Source organism: Pristis pectinata, chromosome 21, assembly GCF_009764475.1.
Source record: "Pristis pectinata isolate sPriPec2 chromosome 21, sPriPec2.1.pri, whole genome shotgun sequence".
NCBI lineage: Eukaryota > Metazoa > Chordata > Chondrichthyes > Rhinopristiformes > Pristidae > Pristis > Pristis pectinata.
Genome location: NC_067425.1, coordinates 28,782,447 through 28,809,660, shown reverse-complemented (window position 1 = coordinate 28,809,660; position 27,214 = coordinate 28,782,447). Strand labels below are relative to the sequence as shown.

Genomic DNA, 27,214 nt, shown 5'->3' with positions numbered 1-27,214 from the left:
TGTCTGCAACTGAAAGTTGCAAATTCACTTGTACCATGTACCTCTGCAGCCCATTCCACATGCATTTACCACAATGAACTGGACTATCTGAGTGAACAACCAGCTATGACTCACCAATGGTTTGCAGCTGCTTCATACTCTGCTTGCTATCCACAACAGACCTAGTAAACTCATGATTTAAATAGACGGCCAATCTTTTGGCAAATTCAGTGCCCCTATCGGTCATCAACACATGGAGAAGTACACATAACTGGTTCCTGTGCGTGCTGACAATGTGTAATGCTTGCACCTTCCAGGTATTTACCAGGGAATCCTTTGGTGACATGTCTAGGTTGTGTACCTTCTGGAGTGCAGAGGATCCCCACTCACTCTCCATCCCAAATAAAGACACAGCTGAGAAACATCTGCAAGGCTTTCCATTTCAAATATCTGCGAGGATGTTTTAAAAATATTTTTAAAAAACATGCTCCGCCCTCTTTTAAAATGCATCAATTGCCCCAAACCCACCCCAAAGCTCTGCACCCTATTTCTTCCCTGACCACCTGCTCCAGACTCTTCTGCTTCCCCATCCCCATCCCCTCCCTACCTGGGTCAGAACCCTCATTCCTTCCCAGGATTTCACACAGTCAAAGACTTCTTGCCACTCAGTAATCCTGCTGTGCTGAAAAATCTTGGTGGCTGGATTACTGAAAGGGAAAAGTACATACCAATGAGTGGTGAGGTACCATTGAGCAGGAGATTGGAAGGTCAACAGCATGAAGATCAAAGGGACTTTGTTAATCTAGCCACTAGAGATAGCCAACAGTTCTACACTGATTCCCCAGCCAGCTGTCAACACTACCTGGCCCAACAAGTTATGGTGACTGCTGTAGCTACTTGTCCATGGGTCAGATGATCTGGCCAAAACCATCAAACTGGCAGGGAAGCATCTGGGAAGGCAGAGTGTTCTTCTGTTCTCTCTGATGGGAACACAAGGGGTCCAAATAAAATGAGGAGCAAGATTCTGAGGGTAAATTACAGGGTAGATGCTGAGAAGATGCTCTCCTCATGGGGCAACTTATAGTTTCTGTATAAGCGCTCGCCCATTTACAACAGAGCTGAAGAGAAATTTCTCCCTCAGATAGTCATGCAATTTTGTTATTATAATCTGCTAAAATAATCATGCTGTGTCACAAAGAGTTGATGTGTGATGCAGGCATAACCTGTTGATTGCTCCTCCTTGCTGACTGGCAAAGCACTTCCCTAACTTAAATACACAATTCAACTGGAGGAGTCATTTACAAAGGATCTTATATAGCTCACAAACATTTACTCACTTTTCAAATAGTTTACTCATTTTTTGTCTGCTGATTCTTCCTTAAGCACCTAATTGTGAAGGTTAAAGGTCATGTTCACCATATTTTCATTAATTTTGCTGACAACAATTGTTCAGGGATCTGGCTATCACTTCCATTAACACCATTGAAGCGTTCCTAAGAAACGAAATTGTATTGCTTTTTGTACCTTCTAAAATTGTTAACAAACTGATATTTTGTTCAGTGAATTAAGCTGTTTATTAAAGTTCATTATATGGCAAATGTCCCAAAAGTTTTCCCAAAATAGTAAAATGAAGCAGGACTTCAACTTGGTCTATCATCATACAATGAGCTGCCTGGCCTGCTGAGTTCTTCCAGCATCATAGTGTTTTTCATTTATCATCATACAATTCCTTACAACTGTTTGGTGACTAATTGAGCAAGAATTGAGCAAGAAGTGGGGGGAGAGAGAACAGTAATGTGTCAGTTTTAAAACTATTCTGTAAGGGGAGATAACACATGTCAAAATAATGGCACAACCTGAAACCACATTATAAATTCTGAAAGACAATAGGGAGATTTTAACCTTACGCACCTAGCAGAAACGAGTGCTGTGATAAAATCATCCAGGCAATTTACCTGTCAATATTCTACAGAAACGGTGCTACCTACTATTTTAATTTCCTCTACTCAGCAAGAGGCAAGGACAGCTTCCAGAAGCTGGAGGAGTCCTTCTTTAAATAATCTCAACACAGTCCACTGTCCTCTGCAACATTACAATGGTCTCAGCATGACAACCATTGTGGCATTCCCATCAAAAAATAGTACAAAGATGATCCAATGTCCAAATGAACAATAAAGGCAAGTTTCTATAAGTTGTTATAGGGGACAAGAGACAGGCTATGGAACCTACCTTACCCCATTCCCTCCCAATGCCAAACTCCCCAGTTAAGATCAAGTTAGTTGAACATTCAAACAGAAGCAGTACTATCATTGAAATTATTTATTATATCTATACAATAACAGAAATACAACAATATCAGAATTATAATAGCATCAGGGATTCCTGAATGTCATGGACCCCATTTTGAAATCTGTATTGTAGGTAGCTGCTCAATGAGGAAGCTGTGGTAATCTTAATAGTTCAAAATGGAATGGTTTGTCAGTAACCTAATCTCTAGATTAATTTACTTTCAACCTTTCATCTTTGGCAAATGGAGACTGAAATGTACTGCAACAAGTAGAAAGGAAAGTATATTTGTATTTCACTGAAAAATATGTTTACATCACAAATTGTTAAATTAATAGGATTATGTTATCACATTACACATAAATATAAATTAATGTTGCACAATGGTTACAAAAATAGTTTCACTCTGATTTTAATGCAGTACAGATTTCTCCTTCCCTTTCTAAATTCAAGAATGGGACACAGCCAAACAACTTGAAAAATGACCATGAAAACTGCTTGCTAATGCCCTTCAGGAAAGAGAAATAGTTACATCTCAAAGCTGTCTGACATGGGTAGTGATATGTGGCTTTGCAAATGCAGAACATAATACTAAATAACGTTACTTAAACTTACCAATTCAGATTTCCTTTGCATCCAACTACTGGACTAGTAAACCTATAATCAAAATGATCAGATTTCAAATCTACATAAATAAGATTCAAAGAAAAAAGTACTTTTTGCTAAACCACTATAGGATTAAACTAAGATTTTTCGATGTAAATACTATTGCAGGCACAAGTCAGTCTTATTTCAGACTGCAATTTACAATAATGTGCAAGAGTTATAATTAAATTCTAATTAGCAATGCAGCCGTTTAAGAAGAATACATCATACTAAAAATGGCAAGGCTACTGTTACATTTACGTCACCGTATTTAGAGATAAACAATGATTGATCTAGGGGAAAGGCATGCATAAAATCATTTGGTCAATCATGACTATGCTAGCTTTCTGAAAGAGCTACCAAACACCCTTAGTTCCCACAACGATTTCCACTCTTAAGTGTGCAGACAATCCCTTTTCGAGAGTTAAACTTAAACCTGCTTCCTTTCAGATAATGAATCCTAGATCATAACAACTCAATGCGGAGAAAAATAATTCTTTCCACATGCTTTGCCCCAGCACTTGCCCCAAACGTATTTTAAATTTGTCAAAATTGGGGCTTCAGATACACGAATCCAAAGAAACATATGCCGAGAAACTGGAATAGTTAAGATACATTATTTTGAATATTAATTCAATCCAGATTTCCAAGGTCCAAATTCCCTATTGACTCTATTTCACCCAAATGAAATCGCTGAAGCAATTACATCTGGGTGAAATAGAGTCAATAGGGAATTTGGACCTTGGAAATTACATGTACCGTTCATGATAACACATCAATGGCCAATTATGAAGTATTCACCCTTTCCAATGACATCACTATTTGTGTGACACCTATTTCCACTATTATCATCTAAAATTGGAGATTTAGGGTGCAATATATAGACCATAAGACCATAAGATACAAGAGCAGAATTAGGCCATCAAGTCTGCTCCGCCATGGCTGATTTTTTTTCTCAACCCCATTCTCCCACCTTTTCCCTGTAACCCTTAACCCCCCCCCCCCCCCCACCAATCAAGAACCTATCAACCTCTGCCTTAAATACACTCGATGACTTGGCCTCCACAGCCCTCTGTGGCAATGAATTCCACAGATTCACCACCCTCTGGCTGAAGAAATTCCTCCTCATCTGAGTTCTAAAGGGATGCCCCTTTATTCTGAAACTGTGCCCTCGGATCCTAGACTCTCCTACTAATGGAAACATCCTCTCCATGTCTACTCTCTCCAGGCCTCCATCCATCATCCACCTGCCACTTCAGATACTGGAATCCTTTGTCATTTGTGCCAGCTGCAACAAGATCCCACCACCAGCCACATATTCTCCTCCCACCCCTTTCCACCTTCTGCAGGAACCACTGCCTCCGTGACTCCCTGGTTCACTCATCCCTCCCCACCCACCCCTCCCTGACCCCTGGAACTTTCCCCTGCAATCTCAGGAGGTGCAAGACTTGTTCTTACATCTCGTCCCTCACCACTATCCAAGGACCTAAACAGCTCTTCCAGGTGAGGCAAAGATTCACGTGCACCTCCTCCAACTCGTCTACTGCATTCGGTGCTCCTGATGTAGCGTTCTCTACATCGGCGAGACCAAGTGCAGAGTGGGCAACTGCTTTGAATACCACCTACATTCTGTCTGCAGTGGCCATCCCAAGCTCCCAGTTGCATGCCATTTCAATTCTCTTTTCCATTCCCACACTGATCTGCCCATCCTCGGCCTTTTCCACTGCCAGACTGAGGCCCAACGCAAACTAGAGGAACAACACCTCATATTCCATCTGAGTAGTTTACAATCCAATGGCATAAACATTGAGTGTTCCAGTTTTAGATAACCCTCCACTCCGGTATGTCCCCCCCCCCCACCCATTCTCTCCTTCTGTTCTTCCTCTAGTCCCATTTTTAGTCCCTCCCCCTCCACCCCCCCCCACCCACCAGCTCCCCATCACCCATCTTCAGCCCCCTCCCCCTCCTGGTTCCATCTACCCACTACACACACAGTTCATGCACAGGCTTCCTCCCCCTTCTCCCCATCTGGTTCTGGTTCCATCTGCCATTCACTTCTCCCTTAATTGAGCCCATTATCACCTCTCTTACTTATCAGAGTCCAGCACAGATAACCCTTAAGCAGGCACGGTAGTGTAGCAGTTAGCGTAACGTTTTACAGTGCCAGCGACTCGGGTTCAATTCCAGCCACTGTCTGTAAGGAGTTTGTAGGTTCTCCCCATGTCGGCATGGGTTTCCTCCGGGTGCTCCTGTTTCCTCCCACATTCCAAAGACGTACAGGTTAGGAAGTTGTGGGCATGCTATGTTGGCGCCGGAAGTGTGGTGACACTTGCGGGCTGCCCCCAGAACACTCTACGCAAAAGATGCATTTCACTGTGTGTTTCGATGTACATCTGACTAATAAAGATATCTATCTAGAAAAAAGATATCTATAAAGATATCTATCTATCTATTACCGTCCAGCAGCTGTCTCCACCTTCACCAACTCCCCTCCCCCACCACATTCCATCTTACTCTCCCTCCTTCCATCATGATTATTAAAAGGCAAAGGAAATAACAGCAACATGAAACACACATCATCAGGAAAGCGTAAATCAGTGAGATACACAAATGGGTGGAAAGGTGGCAGATTAAATTTAATGCGAGAAATACAAGAAGTTATATTTTGATAGGGAGAATGAGAAGAGGCAAGATAAACTAGACAGAACAATTCTAAAAGGATACAAGATCAGAGAGATTCTGAGTACATGTGGATAATTTATTGCAAGTCGCAGAGCAGGTTGAGAAAGTGATTTAACTAAAAACTAAATAGAGGCACAGAGTACAATAGCAAGGAAATCATTGAACCTCAAAAAAACTGGTTCAGCCACAAATGGAGCAGAGTCCAATTCTAGGCAACAGTTTTAGGAAAGATGTAAAGATTTTGAAAAGAGTCTCAAAGAGATTTATTAGAATGATTCATGGGATGAGAAGCTTTGTTATCTACGTATATAGACTAGAGAGGGTTGTTTTCCTGGAACAGAGAAGATTGTGAAGTGATAGTGATAGGATCTGACAGTGGTGTTTAAAATCATGAAGGACATAGCACAGGGGGAGAAACTTGTCCCAATGGCAACTGTAGTTGAGGTCTTCAGAAAGAGGGAATTACATAGTAATCTACCAACATGGGAACTTAACAACTGAATACTAAAGCGGAACATTAATCCCCAGTTAACACCTCCTTGTCTGAGTGCTGAGCTCGTGGAGTGGAATCCTCAAGTGAATTGCTGTACCATAAAATCTCCCATACAAAACTTAGCCATGTACTGTACTGACATTAACAACTGCATTGCCTTCTTCCTTTCCCTTTGCCAATCTCTTTCACTTCCTCCTCCTACTTCACCTTCAGCTGGTGAGCATCAAGCATAAGCCCTCCTGATGACAGAGCTATGAGGGATACAGAAGACAATGACAAAGTACCTTTCTCTGTCTGCAGAATATTGCAAGGCACCAAAGAAAGGTGTGAAGAATGGAAATGATGATCCCAATGACATTCTCCACAAAGATTCTGGTAGTCTATGATAATTGATAGAAAGAGGCACTCTGCTGCAGTAAGTGGGTGTCAAAGAAAAGACAGTATAGTTTTAAGGTGTGAGGCAGAAGATTTAAAGGGTATCTGAGGGGCAATTTTTTTTTTACACAGAGTGGCTGTTATCTGGAACCTGTTCCCAGAGGAGGTTGCGACGCTTAATAGGCATTTAGTCAGACAATTAAATAAGCAAGGCATAGAAGGATGCAATCTTAATGCAGGCAAATGAGAATAATGTAGGTGGGCAAAAAGGATGGCATAGACATGCTGAGCTGAAGGACACGTTTCTGTGTTGTCCTGCTCTATGAGACTACCTAGAATAGATAGGAATAAAACACTAAGAAGGAAGGAAATGTCCCTTATGCTTCATATAAAACAGGCAAATTGATCAGCTTTGGAATAAAAGAATCATGCAAACATCAAGGATGGCATTGTTCATAGGAAACTTGGAGAGTCAGGAAATGATAGCCCTGGAAATCAAAGGCATCATCCAAATATAGTTTATTAAAATCAGAGGAAAGTCCACAATCCATGCAAGTTTGAATGCCCACTCAGGCTGATAGTTTTTGAACAGAACATCAGAGACTTCCCCAACACTGTGCTCTGCTGCACTTGGGAGAATTCTGCCATCTGTTAACATCCTCTTTCTGTCACCTATGCTGCCTGCTTCTCCTCTTCTATCACGTTCTCCTCCTCTATCACGTTCTCCTCCTCATCCTTCTGCTGAAGGGCTTCAGACAAGGGTTAAGCTCTCTAATAGTCAGGTTATGATAACAACAGCCAATTATAAGGTATTCACCCTTTCTTGAAGAATACTACAATGTGCCACACGAGTGCAAACATGAGAATTTCATTTCGAGGACCCACATTTTTAGGATGGCAAAGATTAACCACTGCCATCACCTAGAATGATTTGGGAGGTAAAGATGTTTAGGATGCTGTGCTATTAGTGAGCCTTGACCTCTATAAGCACAGCAGTCCAGAGAACTCAACCACTGCCCAAAGAAGCTCACCACTAAATGAAGAACATTAATCTCCAGATTTATCGTTTTTTGTCTGTTCTGTGGCTTCAGCACACGCACCACATCCAGTACAGCCACCACAAAATTGCCTGTGACAAGGCAATTATAAACAGAGGCGCTAGTAAACCTCACCCAAGATCACTTTTTCACCTCATATTCACTTCTTAATTCCTCTAAACACTTCCAAATGGTAATGCAACTCTAGCGACATTGCACTGAATGGGGTATGATGAAAACAAACAGTGGACATTGCCTGACCAACGTGAAGCAGGAAGATATGACCCAACCTCATCTATCAATAAAGAAACTACAACCTTAAGTGCCAGATCGCATTTCTAGAACTGTGCAATTCACACAAAAAAGACTGAAATTAAACTCCATTGTGCTGATAAAAAGTAACACATAATGCAATTTCTAGGCACCTATCCTTCAACAATTATTGACATGAAAAATATCCTGCTGTTATTGCTACAGCAAAAAATCGTTCCTTATTTACAGGAATAAAAACATGAATATGTCAATTATCATTACAAAAACATATACTAAAAATATTTACTATGAAAAAAGTTTTGAAATTAAAAATAAGTGAACACAAACTGTGAGACCCTACTAGTGAAGATAATATAACAAGTACGACATTTGTTGATTGGAAATTATTTGCACTAGTGGTTTCTGAGAATAATAATTAGTAATGGACCTGATAAATTTGTGTACTATAATAAAATTTGTAATTATTTTTGCTGTCAATCTACTTCATGAAGATTAAGGCAGTGTATCTCGTCAGCTTCATGGTAGGATGCAATGGCACCAAATGAACTAGTGGAATATTGGAATGGTGTGGAGTTGTAGATCATCAACCATAATCAAATCTGAGTTTGTACACAAGTTCAGATATAGTCATGAATAAATTTAAAACTAAAAGCTCTAGTACCATTATTTCTGTTTATAGATTTGTGACTCTAATTAACTACCTTCCAGTGAACTGTTCACCTGTGATGAGACAGTCTCATCTTTGCAGGAGCTTCAGAAGATCACTAATTGAAAAAGTGACTCCAATTTCTTGATTTGGCCAATAAATTGAACTATAACCATTAATTTAGAATATTGCTGAACAGTTATTGAGACATTGAGTGAAACTAAACATAAAATGCAAAATATGTTGAAAATGTTTAAGGTTCAAAGCACTGAATTTTTAAAATGAACCAACACAACTATCAGCCAAAAGGACCATCGACTTTCTTTGCAGTTTGGTTAAATCCAGCTTGTTTGTTGGGGGAATTTTATATGATAGAGCTGGCTGAGTCTACAACCCTCTGCAGCCTCTTTCAATACTGCACATTGGAGCCTCCATACCAGGCAGTGATGCAACCAGTCAGAATGTTCTCCACCATACATCTGCAGAAATTTGCAAGAGTCTTTGGTGACATACCAAATCTCCTCAAACACCTAATGAAGTAGAGCTGCTGGCATGCTGCCTTTGTAATTGCATCAATGCATTGGGCCCAGCTTAGATCCTCGGAGATGTTGATGACCAGGAACATGAAGCTGCTCACCCTTTCTACTGCTGACCCCTCAATGAGGACTGGTGAGTGTTCTCCTGACCTTCCCTTCCTGAAGTACACAATCAATTCCTTGGTCTTGCTGATGTTGAGTGTGAGGTTGTTGTTGCGACACCACTCAACCTATATCACTCCTGTACGCCTACACTAGATGCTAGTAAGAGATAGTGATAAGCAGGTGTGGGGGATGCAGGTAAGAGACAGTGATAGGCAGGTGCAGGATAGGCACCTGCATCTACCCATCACCACCCTGTGCCCACCCTGCCTCCCCTCTTTTGCCCCCCATCACTGCTCTGCTTTTCCCTCCTATATATTGGACTTCCCCTTTTCCTATCTTCAGTATTGAAGAAAGATACTAACCTGAAACATTGACCGCCTGCTGTTCTCCACAGATGCTGCCTGGCCTGCTTAGTTCCTCCAGCATCATAGTGTTTTTCATTTGTCCAAACTAAATTTGGGCAAGTGATTTAAGATAATTTTGACTTTCTTTCCATCTCCTGCAAGACTTGAATATATTGAAACATCCAAATAGATATTGTTTGTCTTATAATATCAGGATAGAGTTAAACATATTTGTTGGCTCTTTGCAAATTTTAGAACTTAATGAGTTATCACATAGTAGTTTGTGGTCAGAGGGGAACATGGTGCACTTGTTAAATGCACTTCAACATGTTTGATGCTGGAATTCAAATCTTTGAATGAGCTAAACTCACAGTTAATCAGTGACAGTTGTCCAGCAATTGGCAATGAGTTGCATATTTTCCCTTACCAGGGAGAGAAGGAAAGGAAATTACTGAAGTAACAAAAATAATGAAATAAGGTCATGGTGCTTGTCCTGACTGACACAGGCTGAAGCTTGTGAAAATTACATTGGCACAGACTTGTGAGAGGTTAGGCCACAGAAAGGGGCCCATGAAAATCATCCCTGACAAGCCAAGTGTCAATGAGGGTAGGATGAAACAGGTCATTGGCATGTGGAGGTTGCTATCAGCCAGATTTGTGCAGCAAAACTTGAGGCAGGGGAAGCTCAAATTTTCTTCTAGGATCAGAAGTGCTCCTGAAATAAAACGGAAAACACTGGAAATACTCAACAGATCAGACAGCATCTGTGGACAGAGAAACAGAATTACATTTCAGGTTAATAGTCTCCTTCATACCATTACTGACCCCCAAAGGAAAAACTGCAAAAAGTTACTGTTTTAATATAAAGGGTAACCTGTCCCTTGATGATTACGGTTGCCAGTACATAGTCAAACCCACAAAATAAATGGCACACTGTATACCTTTCAAAGATATTATTTACAATATGACAGTACCATTTACACCCATGCTCCTCTAGGGCAGTCATATGACATATTCACCACATACCTGGTGTGGGTGTCATATAGAAGGCCAGCATTTAAAGCGTATCTCTAATTTCCCTAAAGGTAGTGGTGAGCCTTTTTGAACTGCTCAGTCTTCTGACAAAGTGCTATTGATGGATTTCCATTACTAGACCCACCAACAATCAAGGAACAGCAATATATTTCCAAGTTAGAATGGCGTGAGAAGGGAATTTACAGGTAACAGTGTTGCCATGCACCTACTGTCCTTATCCTTCCACATGGTAAAGATCATGTGTTTGGAAGATACCATTGAAGAAACCCAGTGTATTTTGTAAATAATCCACCTTAAAAGTAATGTGCCCCCTTATGGAAAAGTACCTAACCCATACTCAAAATAATACTTCTTTAAAGGTCTCTTCAGTTGCAATAGTTATACCCCAAATTGTAGTTCCATTGTACTCCTCCAGATCCCTTTTCATCCCATTGAAGTTTTCCTTCCTCCATTAAGAACTTTTGCCTTCTCCATTTCTAAATCTTATGATGATCCCTGTTCCCAAGTGTTCTCCAATTGATAATTTGTCCACTAGGCTTACCCTCATTCACCAGAACCATAAGTTTCTTCCTCATTGGGTCAAATACATACTGATCAAGGAAATTCTCTTGGACACATTTTAGAAATTCTTATTCTTCTTTACACTTTACTCTAACATTATACCAATCAACACTGAGTTAATTGAAATTACCCTATACCACCACCCTGTTTTTTTTTTACATATCTTTAATTTCCCTACTGATTTGCCTTCTTCTCATTGATTGGTGTCCTATGAAACACCCACAGCAGTGTGTTAGATCTTCTTTCTTAACGTCAACCAAATGGATTCTGTCCTTATCATTCCAAGGAATATTCTTTGTCCAGCAATATAATAAATGCCTTAATCAGTACTGCCAACCTGCCACCATATTCCCCTTCCCTAAAAACTGTGTACCAGGAGTATTAATTGCTTAGCTCTGGCCCTTTTTGGGACATTTCACTTATGACCATTAGATCTTAGAATCACATTTGTGCCTGCAATTCACCAACCTCAGTTATCATTCTTTGTGTTTTAACACATATGCATTCTGAACCTGTCTTTATCTTTCTCATCGTATTATTTAGTCTGTCCGAACAAAACTGTACTATTTTCACTCTGGTGCTATCTGTCACTCTCAATCCTATGGGCGCTGTACCTATTCTAAAATTAATCTAGGTTATATGCTCCTCAACCACACAAAGACACTGATCTCACTCTGCTGAGATACAACACATGTACATTGATCAGGTCCTTCCTGAAGCCCTCGCTCTTGCACTATGCCACTAGCCACATGTTAATCTTTAATCATTAACTATGCCTTATCTTTTCAGTTCTACTCTTGCTGGCACAAGGCACTAGGAACAATCAGAAACTCCTACATTTAAGCTCCTACTTCTTAAAATTCCTTGCTAACTCCAGGAAATTTGACTGCAAGATCTCAATCCCTGCTTCCCTATGCTGTTGGTACCAATGTGTACTGACCTCCAGCAAATTCCCAGCAATGAAATACTCTGAATGCTCCCATAATCTCCTTACCCTGAAGAGGGGAAACAACACACAACACTGGGCTCATGCAAACAGCTAGAAGGGTGTCTATCTCCCTAACCATGACATCCCCTATGACCATTAGCGTTCCAAACTGCATTTCTTCAGTGTATGTACATCCCCACCCATAACTCTACCTGAGCTCAACTAGCAAAAGACAGTCTACACATAGGCTGCCTTAGGATATATGAAGCATACTGAAGTGTACATACGGTGCAGGAAATACAGGCATTGGATCTCAGCTGCCCATTCATGCTCTGAGACGTCTTCTATTCCTTCTTCAGATATAATTTATGTGTTACTCTGACTGAAATACCCTAACCATTTATTACTTTTTCTGTCTTCCCAGTTTTGAAATATTTTGATTTAACAAAATACTAGAAAATTGTTTAAAATAATTAAATATATTTAAATTAACACAAAGTAAAAATGTACATTACTTATCTCCCTTACAGCTATTTCTCTCCACTGAATTGAATGTAGCCCCTCAACTTATGGCAGATCTAACCTGTCTGTAAGTCCAATGGGAAATTTTCATTGCTTAAGTGGTAGGGAATTACAGATGCTGGTGATCCACTGCTGGATTAAGTGTACTGCAGGTCTATACTTTTATCTAATATATGGTAGCTAAATATCTACTGGTGATGGGTCCACCTGGCAGCTGAAAGGTGCAGTGCATGATCCAACTGTCATCACTGAGGCCTTTCATTACTATCTAATTGGATGATCTCAGTCCAAATCCTCTGCAGGTGTTGAATTTGAAATGTACCTGCAAGAATTAAATCTCATATATTAAATAAAGTCCTCAAAGCAATCTTTATTACGACGGCTGGGTGATGATACTGTGGAACGGATCAAAGAAAAGCCACACAAAATAATGAAGCATAAATTCTAATTAGCAGATTTTAAGCAAAGTATACAGTTATCCTGGATAAATTTATAAGATACTGAGAGAAGGGATCCTGGAACTACCAAAGCCCTTGTGATGCATGATGAGCTCAGAGTTCTGAAGGGGAACATGAAGCACTATGTAAGCGCAGTTTATCATACGTGAATTTATCTCCCTGAATCTTCAGAAGCCCGCAATGTTTGCAAACCCACATGTCTGCTCAGGTTGATGGTCTCTACAGAAGGAAAAGTAGACAAAATCCCTTTTCCTTGAGTAGAGACTGTTATGCTGCAATAAACAACAAACTGTGAGATATGACACAGATCAGCTACAATCATCTGGAATGATCTGCAGCCTAAGAAATTCAGGTAAAAGTGTCCTTACCCTCCATAGGGAGAGCAGTCAAGGCATGGGTGTGTGGCTGGAGCTGTACCCAAGGTACACCACAACTCTGTTGCCATTGACATTGAAAATCTTAATTTCCAAAGACATTATTCCTTGAAGGGGTTGAGCTCCCTATATACTTGAGGGGCATTTGATCTGTTGACTTGAGCAATGTGTAATACAACCAGTGGGGCCACTACTGAAGAAACCTTAATACAAATATGAAAAGAGCAGAAACACGTCTTTTGGCCCACCAGACACTGTAGTAGGAGAGCACATGGCTGTCACGTGACAGTAACAATACTGACCCCGCTGGTCGGAGGACAGCATTGCTCTTCGGATCAGAAGTGACACCACTGTCAATCAAGGTGTGGCTCCATCCCACCCATCAGGAGTGGGCATAGGGATTGGCTTTGGAGAGGCACCTTTGTCCCTGAACCTGCCTGACCATTGGCCATGGCAGGCACCTTTATCCTTGACCTCCAAACCATTGGCATGTCTAAATCACCTGGCCAGGCTCCACCCAGCCTCCCAGCACTATAAAGAGTGTTGCAATCCCCTGGTCTGTCTCTTTCAACTTCCCCAGGAATATGAGACAATGCTGCAGAGACCACTGGTAAGAGTGTGCAGTACCATGTGGTTTGGGAGCGTCTTAGTCAGATTCCAGGGAGTGTTAGGGCCAATGCTTGTCTGGGTCAAGGTATTCAGGCATTGAAGTGTTTATCCCTTGATAAGCTGTATCTTGTTTATTGTGTGTGTGTGTGTGTGTGTGTGTGTGTGTGTGTGTGTGTGTGTGTGTGTGTGTGTGTGTATATATATCTCATCCTCGTTGCAATTCCCCCTCATGTTTGCGGTCTCCTGCGTGTGTGTGTGAGTGTGCATCTGGTCCCATTCATTCTGTCCCCGCGTTTCCCTTTGTGATTAAACTATTTTTAAAATCCAAAGCCTGTGTCCAGAGCCCTCGATCTTTAGGATTCCAAAAGAACCTTTTCACACAACAGACACACTCCGCCATTCAACATGATTACCTCAACATCATTTTCCTGCCCTATTCCCATATCCCTTGATTTCTTTAATATCTAGAAATCTATCAATCTGTGTTTTGAATGCAATCAATGACTGAGCATTCTAGGGTTACAGAAACGCAAAAATACACAATCCTCTGAGTGAAGAAATTTATTCTCCTCTTAACTGGTCTACACTTTATTTTTTACATTATGGCCTTTACTTCCAGACTCCTCTGCCTGGGGAAACATCTTCCCAACATCTACCCTGTCAAGTCCTCTACGAGTTTTGTATATTTCAGTAAACTCACCTCTCATTCTAAACTCTAGACTACAAGACTACTCAATCTCTTTTCATATGATGACCTGTTATCCTAAGAACCGATCTAGTGAACCTTCATTGCACTTCCTCTGTGGGAAGTACATCCTTTCTTGGGAAAGGAGAGCAAAATTGTGAACCGTACTCCACCAAGGCCTCATAAAATTGCAGTTAAGACATTCTTCCTTTTTTTTTTAATTCAAATCTTCTTGTAATGAAGACAATGAAAGCCAGCACACCATTTGCCTGCCTAATTGTCTGCCGCCTGCTAGCTTTCAGTAACTTGTGCTCAAGTACATCTAGGTTCTCTTGAACATCAACACTTCCCAATCTCTCACTACTTGTTAAGGGCATTTTAAATGTGGAAACTGCAGGACATCTCACCCAAAGTAAATGTGCTCAAAAGAGCATGATCCAAAATCAGCATTGTAAGAATATACATGAGTGATAAAATCTTGTAGCCATAAAATGGAATGCTGGTAAGAAATCTAACAGAGATACATTCTCTGAACAATGGCCAACACGGATCCCCAGTGAACAGAAGTTTTTTTTTAACCAAACAAAAAGGCAGCTGCAAGAACATCCTATCTTTCCTTTACCAGTGAGAATGAAAATAAAACAAATTGAAAGCTCTAAGCCTACTTCAGTATGAAATACTAGTATATATTTCTAATGGAACACAGCTCTTGGTACAGTAAAATTCAAATAATCCAGTATCTGATTGTTTAGAAATCCTGTTGGTTCAGCATCTGGCTCACTCATTAGTCCAGAGTACAAGCTGGGGAGTCTGGTGTGCAATCAGGGCCAGAGCCAGGGTCCAGATTGTGGGCCAGGTGTGTGGCCAAAGCTGGGATCAGGAACACCAGGGTTCGGGAACATGGGTAGGTTGGGAACATGGGTAGGTTTGCAACATGCTGAAACACAGAAGTCTGATTCTACTTCTCTCTCCCTTTAAATTCACCAATAACTGAAAAATTTATTATATTACTGTGTAGCATGTAAAAGACGTGAAATAATAAGTGCATTGGGGTATTGATAGCAGTAACATAAACAACCAGGAAAATCTGCTCGTTTAGCACGACCAAATCCCAAAGGTGCCAGAATATCAGTTTTAGTGTATTAGAGAACCAAATAGCAAGACCTGGCCTTGAGGTGAACATTAATGCAAGTTGGAGCCACACTTTTAAGGTCACAACAAAAAGAGACAAGTCCTGCCATGGCTGATGGGGATATATTCAGAGACCTTGATCTTGATAACCACTGGGTGACATGTTCCCTGCCAGCAATGGCATTTTTAATATGACCTAATATGTTTTGTATCAATAAGTATTGTTAAATCTTTGTATTAATTTTATACGGACAACATTAAAACTAACTGATCTTATGCATATTGGTATTATGTTGAATCATTGAAATCATATCTTACAATCAGCACCAGAAGAGGAACCTCACATAAGGTCCCCCTTTTATTTATAAAAAATAAAAACAGAACAAGGCCATTCAGACCCTCGTGTCTGTCCTACGATTCAATGTTCATGGCTGATCTTTTATCTCAGTGCCACATTCCTCCACTAACAACATGTTCCTCAACTTCTTTAATATCTAAAAATCTATCGATCCGCCTTAAACATACGCAACACCTGAGTGAAAAAATTTCTTATCATCTCTGTCCTGAATGCCAACCAGTTCCAGGACATGAGCCACAGGAAACATCAACTATATACAGTATCTACCCCATCAAGCTCCTTAAAAATGTTGTACATTACAATGTGATCATCTTTCATTCTTCTATTATAAAGGCAGTACAGATCCCTGGAGTAAAACAGTGCTGACGCTGGAAATCTGAAAGAAAAACATGAAATGCTGGAAACACTCGTCAGGCCAGGCAACATCAGTGGGGAGTGAAAAAGATTTAAAGTTTCAGGTCAAAGGACCCTTCAAAGCTGGAAAAATAAAACAAAACACACACATTTTAAGTTGCAGAGAGGAGAAGAGTGGCTAAAACAGAGGGAATATCTTGACAGGATGCAGACAATCACATTAAAATCCAGCAGCTAGAGACAGAAGAGGTGAAAAAAACAAATTTAAACTGAAAGGAACAGGAAAGTCTCTGAAGCGAGAAAAAAAAGGAGTGGTTGCCTGCAATTGTTAATTCAACATCAGGTTTCAAGGATTGCAACCTGCCCACACGGAAGATGTGGTACTGTTCCTTGAGCTCATGTTGGGCATCACTGAAGCAAAGTAGGAGGCCAAAAACCGAGGTCAGAGTGGAATGGAGAATTAAAGTGACAGGCAACAGGATTGCCCTTGTGGTATGAATATAGGTGTTCAGCAAACCAGTAACCCAATTACACCAATATCTTTAATTACAAAGGAATTCAAATTTTCTCCCGATAGCTTAACAATATTTGCTTTTATCCAACGATAAAACATCGATCCCAGTTATTGTTTGTTAACTCAAAGTTAGCCAACATTTAAGTGGTATTCCAGAGTCAAGAGCACACAACACATCTGTATCATTTAAATTGGTGCAAGACATCAACCTCAGACGTTGGCTTTATTTTTCTCTAGCACTCCTCCCTAACAACAATCTAGCTGTGGCTTAACTAATAATTTATACTGTTTCTCAAATAGTTACTTACTTGTTACGGACTACTCCACCCATTGGGTCCATGCCAGCTCTGAATAGAGAAATCAATTAGCTCCATTTCTCCTCTCCATATTTTCCCCATAGTTCTCCAACTTTCTGTCACATCATCACCTCCCATCAATGCCATTTTGATTGTTTTTGCCACTTACATCTACTAAGATGTGATTTATAGTAACCAATTAACCTACCAACACATCCTTGCAATGGATGAGGAAACCAGAGCACTTGACAGAAACACATGATCATAAGGAATACATGCCAGCTCCATACAGACAGTATCCAAGGTCAGGACTGAACCCAGGCCCCTGGAACTGCGAGGCAGCAACATTAACTATTCACCACTATGTCTCCTTTGGGTATGTCCTGTCCCATTGGCATGATAGACTCACCAGAGGAGGCAGTATTGCAGTATACATGTGGGAAGAAGCTACCCTGACTCCAGAGCCAATAAAGTCATGTAGCATCAAGCCAAATGTGAGCAAGGAAAGCTCTTCCTGATTATCACCCACCATCCTCCCTCAGCTAATGAGCAAGGATTGTCCTCGATGAAAAGTGTAAGACAAAACTACCTACAGAGAGTAAAAGAAGCAATGAAAGTATAAAGGATACAAGATGAACTCTGGGTACCACAAAGAATAACCTCATAGCACCACTATTAACTAATGTGGCTGAGTCCTGAAGAACAGCTACCAGAAAGGGTCTGCAGCAGGTAGTGACTGAAGCAATGCAAGGGATGAAAATACTTGACCTCATACTCAACAAAGTGCATCTATTTATGAAAGCACTGGCAAGTGTGACAACTGTACAGTGCTTTGGAGAAAAAAAATCCCATTTTCAAATAAGGGCATCCTCCATCCTGTTGTGTGGCACCACAATAAGACATGCACAGAACAGATCTGGCACTACAAAACTAGATGTATATGAGGTGCTGTGGAACATCAAGCACTATATCAAAGACAATAAGTGACCTCATGGGCTGGCACTAATTTGGCCAGTCTTTGCAGGCCAGTATATCTAACCTGGTTCAATGAGGGGTGCAGAAAAGCGTGTGGGATGAAACATCAAGTATATAAAAAAAACTAAGCGGAGTTTTAACTATTGCCTAGCCTTTTTTTGCAAAAGGTTGCATTAATGAGCATACAGCTTTTACATTGCAAAATCTATCCCCTTGAATTCCCTGAAAATTAAAAAAAAATGCATATTACTCTCTGTAGGTAGTTTTGTCTTACACTTTTTTCTCTGATTTTAGCCTGAATATGGCAAGATAGGGCAAAATCAGTCAAATCTCACACAGCAGCACAACCTAGAACTCCAAAAGTTTATTAATACTGAGTAAATGCTACAAGTTAAATAATATAAATACAAGCACTACAAATAAAATGATCCTACAAGAAACTACCAAAGATTATACTTCAGCTCAGCATTTAACACGATCATTCCACAACAGCTGGTGGAAAAGCTGAGGCTGTTAGAGGTGGATACTGGCATTTGCAATTGGGTCCTCAATTTCCTGACGTAGTGGCAGCAGATAGTTAGAGTTGGCAGTCATACAGCAGGAACCATCTCAGTGAACACAGGCCCACCTCAAGGCTGTGTTCTGAGCCCATTACTGTTTAGCCTGCTCACACACGACTGCATTGCTACATTCAGCACCAACTACATCATTAAGTTCGCCAATGACACAACAGTGGTGGGTCTCGTCAGTGACAATGATGAGTCTGCACATAGGATAGAGGTGGAGCAGCTAACAGCGTGGTGCAGATTCCACAATCTCACCCTCAATGTGGACAAAACAAAGGAGATGGTGACTGATTTCAGAAGGGCTAGCAAGCATGATCATACACCGCTGACTATTGATGGTGCTGCTGTGGAGAGGGTCAGCAACATTAAGTTCCTGGGGGTTCACCTAGCGGATGATCTGACCTCCACTATTAACACTGCAGCCATCGTTAAAAAAGCCCAGCAGCGGCTTTACCCCCTCTGGAGACTCAGAAAGGCAGGCCTCCCTATTACATACCTCATCACTTTTTACAGGGGCACCATTGAAAGCATCCTGACCTACTGCCTCACCTCCTGGTTTGGTAGCTGCAAGGCCTACGAACAACAGCAGCTCAATAAGATGGTGAAGACAGCTAGCAGGATCATTGGTGCCCCTCTCCCCCTTTTGATGGAGATCTATCAGCAACGCTGCGTTTGCAGAGCTACGGCCATCATTAAGGACTTTCATCACCCTTCTCATGACCTGTTTTCCCTCCTGCCATTGGGGAAGAGGTATAGGAGCATCTGCTCTAGATCTAGTAGAATGCTGAACAGTTTTTTCCCCCCACAAGCAGTCAGGATCATAAATGGACTGTGTCCCCTTCCACTTCCACTGACAAGCTCTCCCTCCACACACATGTACATACTCACATCAATACAGAAACAGTTTGATAGTTAGTTACCTGATACGTTGAACTTCATCTCGAACTGAATAAGCACTTATTAATACATAAACGCACTTTAACAGATATGAATATGTGGTGTTGATATGTTTTTAGTTTTGTTTTAGGGATGTTTTTATAGACTATTTTAGATATTTATCACTGTTCTTTTTGTTGCACTGATATGAGCTGGTGAGAAACAGTATTTCATTTTTTTTGTGTATGTAAATACTCAGAGAAATGACAATAAAGTTAATCTTGAATCTTAATCTTAAATCTTGAATCTTGATATAAAATACCATACTGTGCAATACCATGCATCTCTGTGCCGAACTTTACACAGCTGTCATTACACCCATTACAATTTGATTGATGTGACACCATTACCCAACTCCCCACCCCTCTTTTGATTGTACCATTTTTACTTTAATTTGTCTTTTCCTTGCTAGGTCTAGGAAATCATTCTTTCTCACTCCTCTGTCAGCAAATTAATCTACTGTTCTCTTAAGGGAATGTCATTCTGTTTGATGTTCTGACCATTATTCTGCCAAGATATTTTGCTGGGGCAGGTTCTGCATTTATCAGAATTTTGAAAAGGTAATAAATGGGCTTTTCAAGCATTAACATTTCCAAAGGCTTCAGGGTGAATCTAGACTTGATGGAACCAAGGTTGCTCCTCTCTATGAACATGCAAATCTTGTGAACAGCCAGACCACAGGGGTTCAGAGAAACAAACAAAAATTATTTTCCACTCATAGCCTGTTTTAAAAGTTAATTTAAAACTCTGGTTCCTCATAGCATGCTAGGATATGGAGCTTGGTCATTTTTTTTTAGCCAACAATGATTTGTCATGGGTCATGCTTTCTCTCTGCAGGTTTTGCTAGATCTTTAGCTCTAAGCACAGGTTTACCACTAATTTAGGCTGGTTCAATTCCTTTTTAAATATAAACAGCTTTCAGCAGCTACTGCCAAATCAAAATGCATACTGTGTCTAAAAGAGGGAAAAACTTTCTCCACTTACATGCCTCTGTGGATTATATAAATTTCATGACATAATTAATCTCAAATAGACACTTTTTTCATATCAGATTAAAGGAAATCATCTTTATTGATGACCTACCAATGAGCACATTCACCTCAAATAACTAGTCTTCCCATGTTTCTGTATCACAAGTCAAGAGAATTGTTACTTATTCATTGTCATAGATGAGAAATATGGATTTAATTTGTTATTATCTTAAGAGGCAAATTCAACTAAAGCAACATTGATAAAGCTGAAAATTGCCACAATATCATAAATACAGGTACATTGTTTTTAAGATGACTTTGCTTCTGGGTTGCCAGTAATGGACTGTCATATTGTCCAAAGATCTTTAGTTGACTCTGAATCTCCTTCTCATACCTGTAACCGTCATGTCACATCAAAAGTTAAGAAGATTAGCTGAATTCTATCAATCATTTGGCTTAGTATGTTTGCACGTAGTATTTGGAACTTGTAGTAAACTCCAAATAGCATTGTTCCAGTCGCAGACGCTGTTGCTGCATTTTACCTAATTTCTTTAACTTTTAACCAACAATTCCCTCATTACTAAATGTGACCCCCCAGCAGAAAATATAAAACATAGTAGACTAAATATGAATTAATGGCATCTGAGTATTCCAGTCAGGCAGGGCTCCAGTGGAAAAGCAAAAAGCTATTTACTTCAAAGTTGCAATGCATGCACTGTCATTCAATACTTCTATCTGATCATTTGAAATACAAATCATTCCTATGTTTTTTTTTAAAGACTATCAAATACTTTTAAAATATTGGGACTAACATCCAGTTCTACTGCCTTTGCTAAAAGAAATTCAGTGAAAACATCTCCACACAGAATGTGGCATTTGAGATGTGTGGTTGAGATGAACAGCATGGGAGGCAAGATAATTAAGATAATACAAGGATAATAAAGGAATACAAGGTTATTGTGATACAGTTAGTGCTGGAGAAGACATGTGTAGACCATAAAGACAGCTTTTGCAATCATTTCTGCAGAATTTCTAGTATTATAGTGGGCACATAATCCAATGTGGGGTAACAAAATTGAAGCTTAGAATTGAAAATATCTATCTAACTAACTGGGTACTCCAGTGAACTTGTTACCCAGCTAGATATGTTAATTCTGAACTAAAATAGAAGATTTCTACATGATGTTCCAGAAGATGGTGTGAATTTTTAATACTTTAACCCACTGATTGTATTTGGAGAGACATCAAACAGACATCAGAAATCTCCACAGATTGTTCGAGGTGGATTCAATTTGTGCTTGCCTCTTCATTGGAGAAAAAAATATTTGACAGATTGTATATCAAAACTGGCTTTATCTATAGTGTTGAGGGTGGAACTAATGACCAGTTATGCACCACTTTAACAATTGATCTATACAAGAAATCATAAGATTTATTAATAATACCTTCCACAAAGAAAATCTGGTTATTTTCCATGACCAAGTGAGGCTACTGGTTTTCAAGCTTTTCTGTATAGAAGATTTCAGAAAATTATACTCACTTCTGAGGACTCTCTAACTGCTGAAAAACGTTTCATTACCCAAAGAAAATTAACAGCACCAACTCAGAAGTACATAGCAAAATAGGAAGCAAGGATTATAAACAGGAGGCATTTGGGAAGTACCTACTAAAATTTGCTGTATCATTTAAAAAGTCCCTGCTTCATACTTTACAGATGATGTTAAGTATTTAATGTAAAGCTTTTAGTTTCAAAGCAATTTCTAAAGATTTTCTTCTAAGATGTCATCAGTATTTTAACAAAAGCAGAAAAGCATACTTATACTACAAAACCCTATGTATCCATAAAACATTTAAGCTGAATATAAATTGTGAGAAATGGGAAATAAGAAATCACTATTTTTACCTCCATTCTCTTCATATTTTTTCCTGTGAATTATTTTAAATCTTAGAAGCCTTCATAATTGCTATTTTGTAACTTCAAGGTGTAAGAAAATAGGAGACAATGGACGAGAAAATTTGCAAGCAATATCTTTCCCTCCAACATGAGCATTATTACTTGTAGACCATGTTGCATTCTCAAATAATTGCATTAGGTAAAGCAACTTCAGATCAGATCCCAGGCCAGTCTGAAACTGCAGCCCTTACTGGAACCACTGCAGATATACTAACATTATGATCTAATTAAACTGTCAAAAACATGATATTTACAAAACTTCATTTTATTTTTATTCATATTCATTTTTTGAAAGCATACTTTGAACACAAATAGTCTTTCTGGATTTGTTTCTGCTTTGCAATTATAAGTGAACCTGAGAGAAAATCATATGAATGATAGAGAAATGGTGGGGTGGGGGCGCGATGTGTAAGGGTTAGATAGAGTAGGATAAAATGTCGGCACAACATTGTGGGCCGAAGGGCCTGTACTGTGCTGTAGTGTTCTATGAAACATGCCTTATTGCACCTTGATCCTGTCCAGAGATCCATTTGTTGTTCTTCACAATTAAAAGGTGTGTGGCCCAAGGAGAAGTGCAATTTAGTCCAAATGACAACTGCTTTGTATTGAACATTAAGGCCTGTAAATTTAGCCATTTAAAGATTAAAGATATCTTTATAAGTCACATGTACATCGAAACACAATGAAATACATCTTTTTGCGTATAGTGTTCTGGGGGCAGCCCACAAGTGTTGCCACGTTTCCGGCGTCAACATAGCATGCCCACAACTTCCTAACCTGTACGTCTTTGGAATGTGGGAGGAAACCGGAGCACCCAGTGGAAACCCACACAGACACGGGGAGAACGTACAAACTCCTTACAGACAGTGGCTGGATTTGAACCCGGGTCGCTGGCGCTGTAAAGCGTTATGCTAACCGCTACACTACCGTGCCTGCCTATATTACAAGAATGGATATGAATCATGTGACTTCTGGCATGAGCTTTAAATCAACACGGACAAACAACAATACTTGTATTGGCCTCTTTCCATATCTTCACTATCTTTTTCGGAATAATCTACAATGCAAAGAGATCACAACCAATGGTATTGTGAAAATATAACCTCGGGAAGCTCCATACTTTTTAACCATCATTTATTTCATCTTTGCCTTGGAGGGTAAGTAAAGGGGTCTTTTCAACTGTTTTAATAATTGTAACTTCCCCAGAATTTTCCATACATTAAATCTCTGATAACTGCTAAATAGGATGCAAATGTATTTTTGGATTTTGTACACCGAGGTAAATTCTTTCCTTGGAAGCTCAATGCAGACTGAATGTCAGGTGTATTAAGCATAAAATAATGCATGATTAAAGCATTTGTATTATTCCAATTCATCTTGTGGACAGAGAATTAATAATTTTTTTGTGAGGTCAGATATTACATGGGTTATTTGTACAATGGGCATGCAGAACAAGAAATACTGACTTGCATAGAAGCCGATCTTAAATTTTAGTTGCTCTCCTAAAAGACCATATATTTGGATATGTAAACAGACAGCCAGTGCCACAGGCTGCATTCCTAGTGTAAAAAGAATCACTAGAAAGATTTATCTAGTATCTGTAACCATCTGGCCTGTGAGGAAATGATGACAACTTGATGTTAGAGAGGTACAGACATCTAAAGTTAGCTAAGCCAAATATCTACACAGTATGCAAAAGATATTTTAAAGTTACTCTGTCAAAGGACTTCTGGATAACCAACATAATATAATCATGTATGCCAGAAATAATTGTCTATACTATCAGTCTCTTTGAACTGCTATCTCAGGAATTCCGAGTCCTCAGAGCAATCTTCATCACTGCCGCTATACAAGCATGGCTAGGCATAAAGTGGACCGGATAAATAAGCCCATGATGTCACATTATTAGAGTGTTTTTATTAGTCTATAAATATATTAAATCACTTAATATGTTAATAAGATATTACTATTTTAATCATTAACTAAAATTAGGTGTTCTTAAAACTCTCGACCATACCAGGAGTGTTCCTTTAGTAAGTTTAATAATAATTGGTTTGCAGAGTGTTGATTTTAATAATGTCTTCCAAATTAAAAACAGTGAAAATTACAAAACCTTAGCTCTCCTCAAAATATCATTGGATGTCCACCTCCATTTTTTTCAACAATGCTTTGATCAAGAACAATATTTTGCCTCCTGCAATTTGAGTAGTAAATAAGACAATTGTGGTCAAATGATATTTTTTCTCTTATTCAGCGATTAGCCAAACTCTATTTCTATTAATATGTATCAAGGTCTTTATCTAGTTGCAGCAGCTATGATCATAATGCACCGGTACTGCATCACCTACTACTTACATTAACTACAGCACACTTATATTTTGGTGTTGACCACTATGTTAATCGTTGATTATATGTATGTACACTCAAAAGATCTCTCTTCTGCTGGAGATATTCCAGGCACAGTAGTGGAGCGGTTAGGGTAACGCTATTACAGCACCAGCAACCCGGATTCAATTCTGGCCACTGTCTGTAAGGAGTTTGTACGTTCTCCCCATGTCTGTGTGGGTTTCCTCCAGGTGCACCGGTTTCCTCCCACATTCCAAAGATGTATGGGTTAGGAAGTTGGGGGCATGCTATGTTGGTGCTGGAAGCTTGGCGACACTTGCAGGCTGCCCCCAGAACACTATGCAAAAGTTGCATTTCACTGTGTGTTTCAACGTACATGACTAATAAAGATATCTTATATTCTTAACAAAAGAAATACAAAGTATACACTCATTTTATTGAGTGACTGAGTTGTCACATATCAGAAACTCATCTCCCTGTGAGATGCATAATCCATTATGTCCTCTGGAAATGTACTATGCTTACCCTTGGACATGCATTCTTTTTTAAAAATACAATGAAATTCATTATTCCTTCTTTAATAGAAAGGTTAGCATCTATCATCATTCATTGAATGAAGGTGCAAGTGGCATTGCTGGATGAAAGTATAATTGATAAAGGAAACAAATAGGCACATAACAACAGTGATGACACTGCAGATTGAACATTTGGCTGGAAAATTAGAGGAAAGTAATCTTTGCATTTTGACATAACGGGTAGAATTTTCAGGGAACCTAAGAGATTTACATACATTTGTAATGATTAACATACATCTAAATCTTCTTGCAAGTTAGTTAAGTTGCCTTTTAAAGTAAAAATAACATGATATAACATACCTTAACGTGAATTGCTCCACTGTTGAATTTGGCGTTAGAAAAACAGAAATACTAAGGATCTCCCCAGGTTTGAGCCGTCCTTCTGGCAAGCGAATGAAGATGTTCCCATCAAGCCTATGCTCCTGAATTAACTGAGCTTGTGGAGGCTGGTACAAATTGATGCTGCCTATACGTAGCAGAGGCTGCTGGTAAGAACCATCCTGCCTAACACTGTTTCCTTTACGAGAATTTGCTTCACTGCCAGCATTGCATTCCCCATTTCCATCTGGAGGATGCAAGGTGTAGTAGAGTTCAACTTGAAGATTTTCACTGACTATATCCAAATTATCCATGGATTTCTTTCTTCCCAGATCTGAGATAGGAGAACTAAACCAGGCAAGAGGCAAATCAACTTGGACTAGGCACATGGCTAGGATCCCTCTCAGCCTGCAGGAGCTCTTAATATCCCTCAGATCTTGGAAAACATGAAGTCTAACACAAGGTAATTTATCCACAACATCAAAATCATCCCAATCTCGGCCTGCCACGTAGAACAAAACCTGGACAAGTGGCTGGTTAAAGGGAATTCTCTGCTGGATAATAAAGGCTCTCACTTTCCAATTCATGGTGAATCGGTCTAGTACTTCCAATGTACTAGTCGGCTGAAGTACATCTTTTGGGAGCGTCCGATCCATGGAGAAAGGTCCTAATGTGGCATTCACCACTGGAAGTTCCTTTGTTTGAAATACAACAAAGTGTTCCAGGCGTTGTACTGAGCTGGTGTTGTTCCATTGTGGATTTGGTTTCACTTTATTTAGGAAAAAGGCTAGCTGTACGTTTGACAGTTTATAGTTCACAGGAAGGTAAGCTGAGGATGGATGGAAGTTCTTCAATCTTTCTGAACTTGTAGGCAACACTTTGCTGTTAACTGCAAAAAAATGAGAGAATACTGACATCAAAGCAGTGTTAAATACCTCTCATTTGCATAACCTCATTTGTAATAATTGCATAGAACTGGCACATCAATTAGCTTAAACAGCGGCAAAATATAGAACACAGCAGCACAACATGCAACTTTGAAAGTTTATTCAATTATTTAGTAAAATCTGTTCTGAATAAATAAACACAAACAGTGACCTGGTAAGATAAATAGTAATTTTTATTCAAAAATTTGTGATAAAAGTGCAACTCACAGACTTTACTGTAAAGAACTAAAAACATAAGATTTTTGAAATTTCACATCAGAATTATTTCAGCATTTCCCCTAATTTACTTCCAAAATTATTTAACCTTTGCTCAAGAAACTGTGGCACAATCCCAGTGCAACAAAGACACAATGACCCCAATGAGTCCAATGGCAATGCCATGGGGAATTGGCTTATTCGT

At 39.6% G+C, this 27,214-nt stretch overlaps 1 protein-coding gene across 1 annotated transcript in view; it reads right to left on the bottom strand.

The window, feature by feature from the left end:
• The window catches only part of tmem132e (transmembrane protein 132E), a 447,898-nt gene that overhangs the window by 307,229 nt on the left and 113,455 nt on the right, over positions 1 to 27,214 (bottom strand). The window contains exon 2 of the mRNA XM_052035543.1: positions 25,850 to 26,756. Coding sequence (XP_051891503.1) covers positions 25,850 to 26,756 — 907 coding nt within the window. The remainder of the gene's footprint in view (positions 1 to 25,849; positions 26,757 to 27,214) is intronic.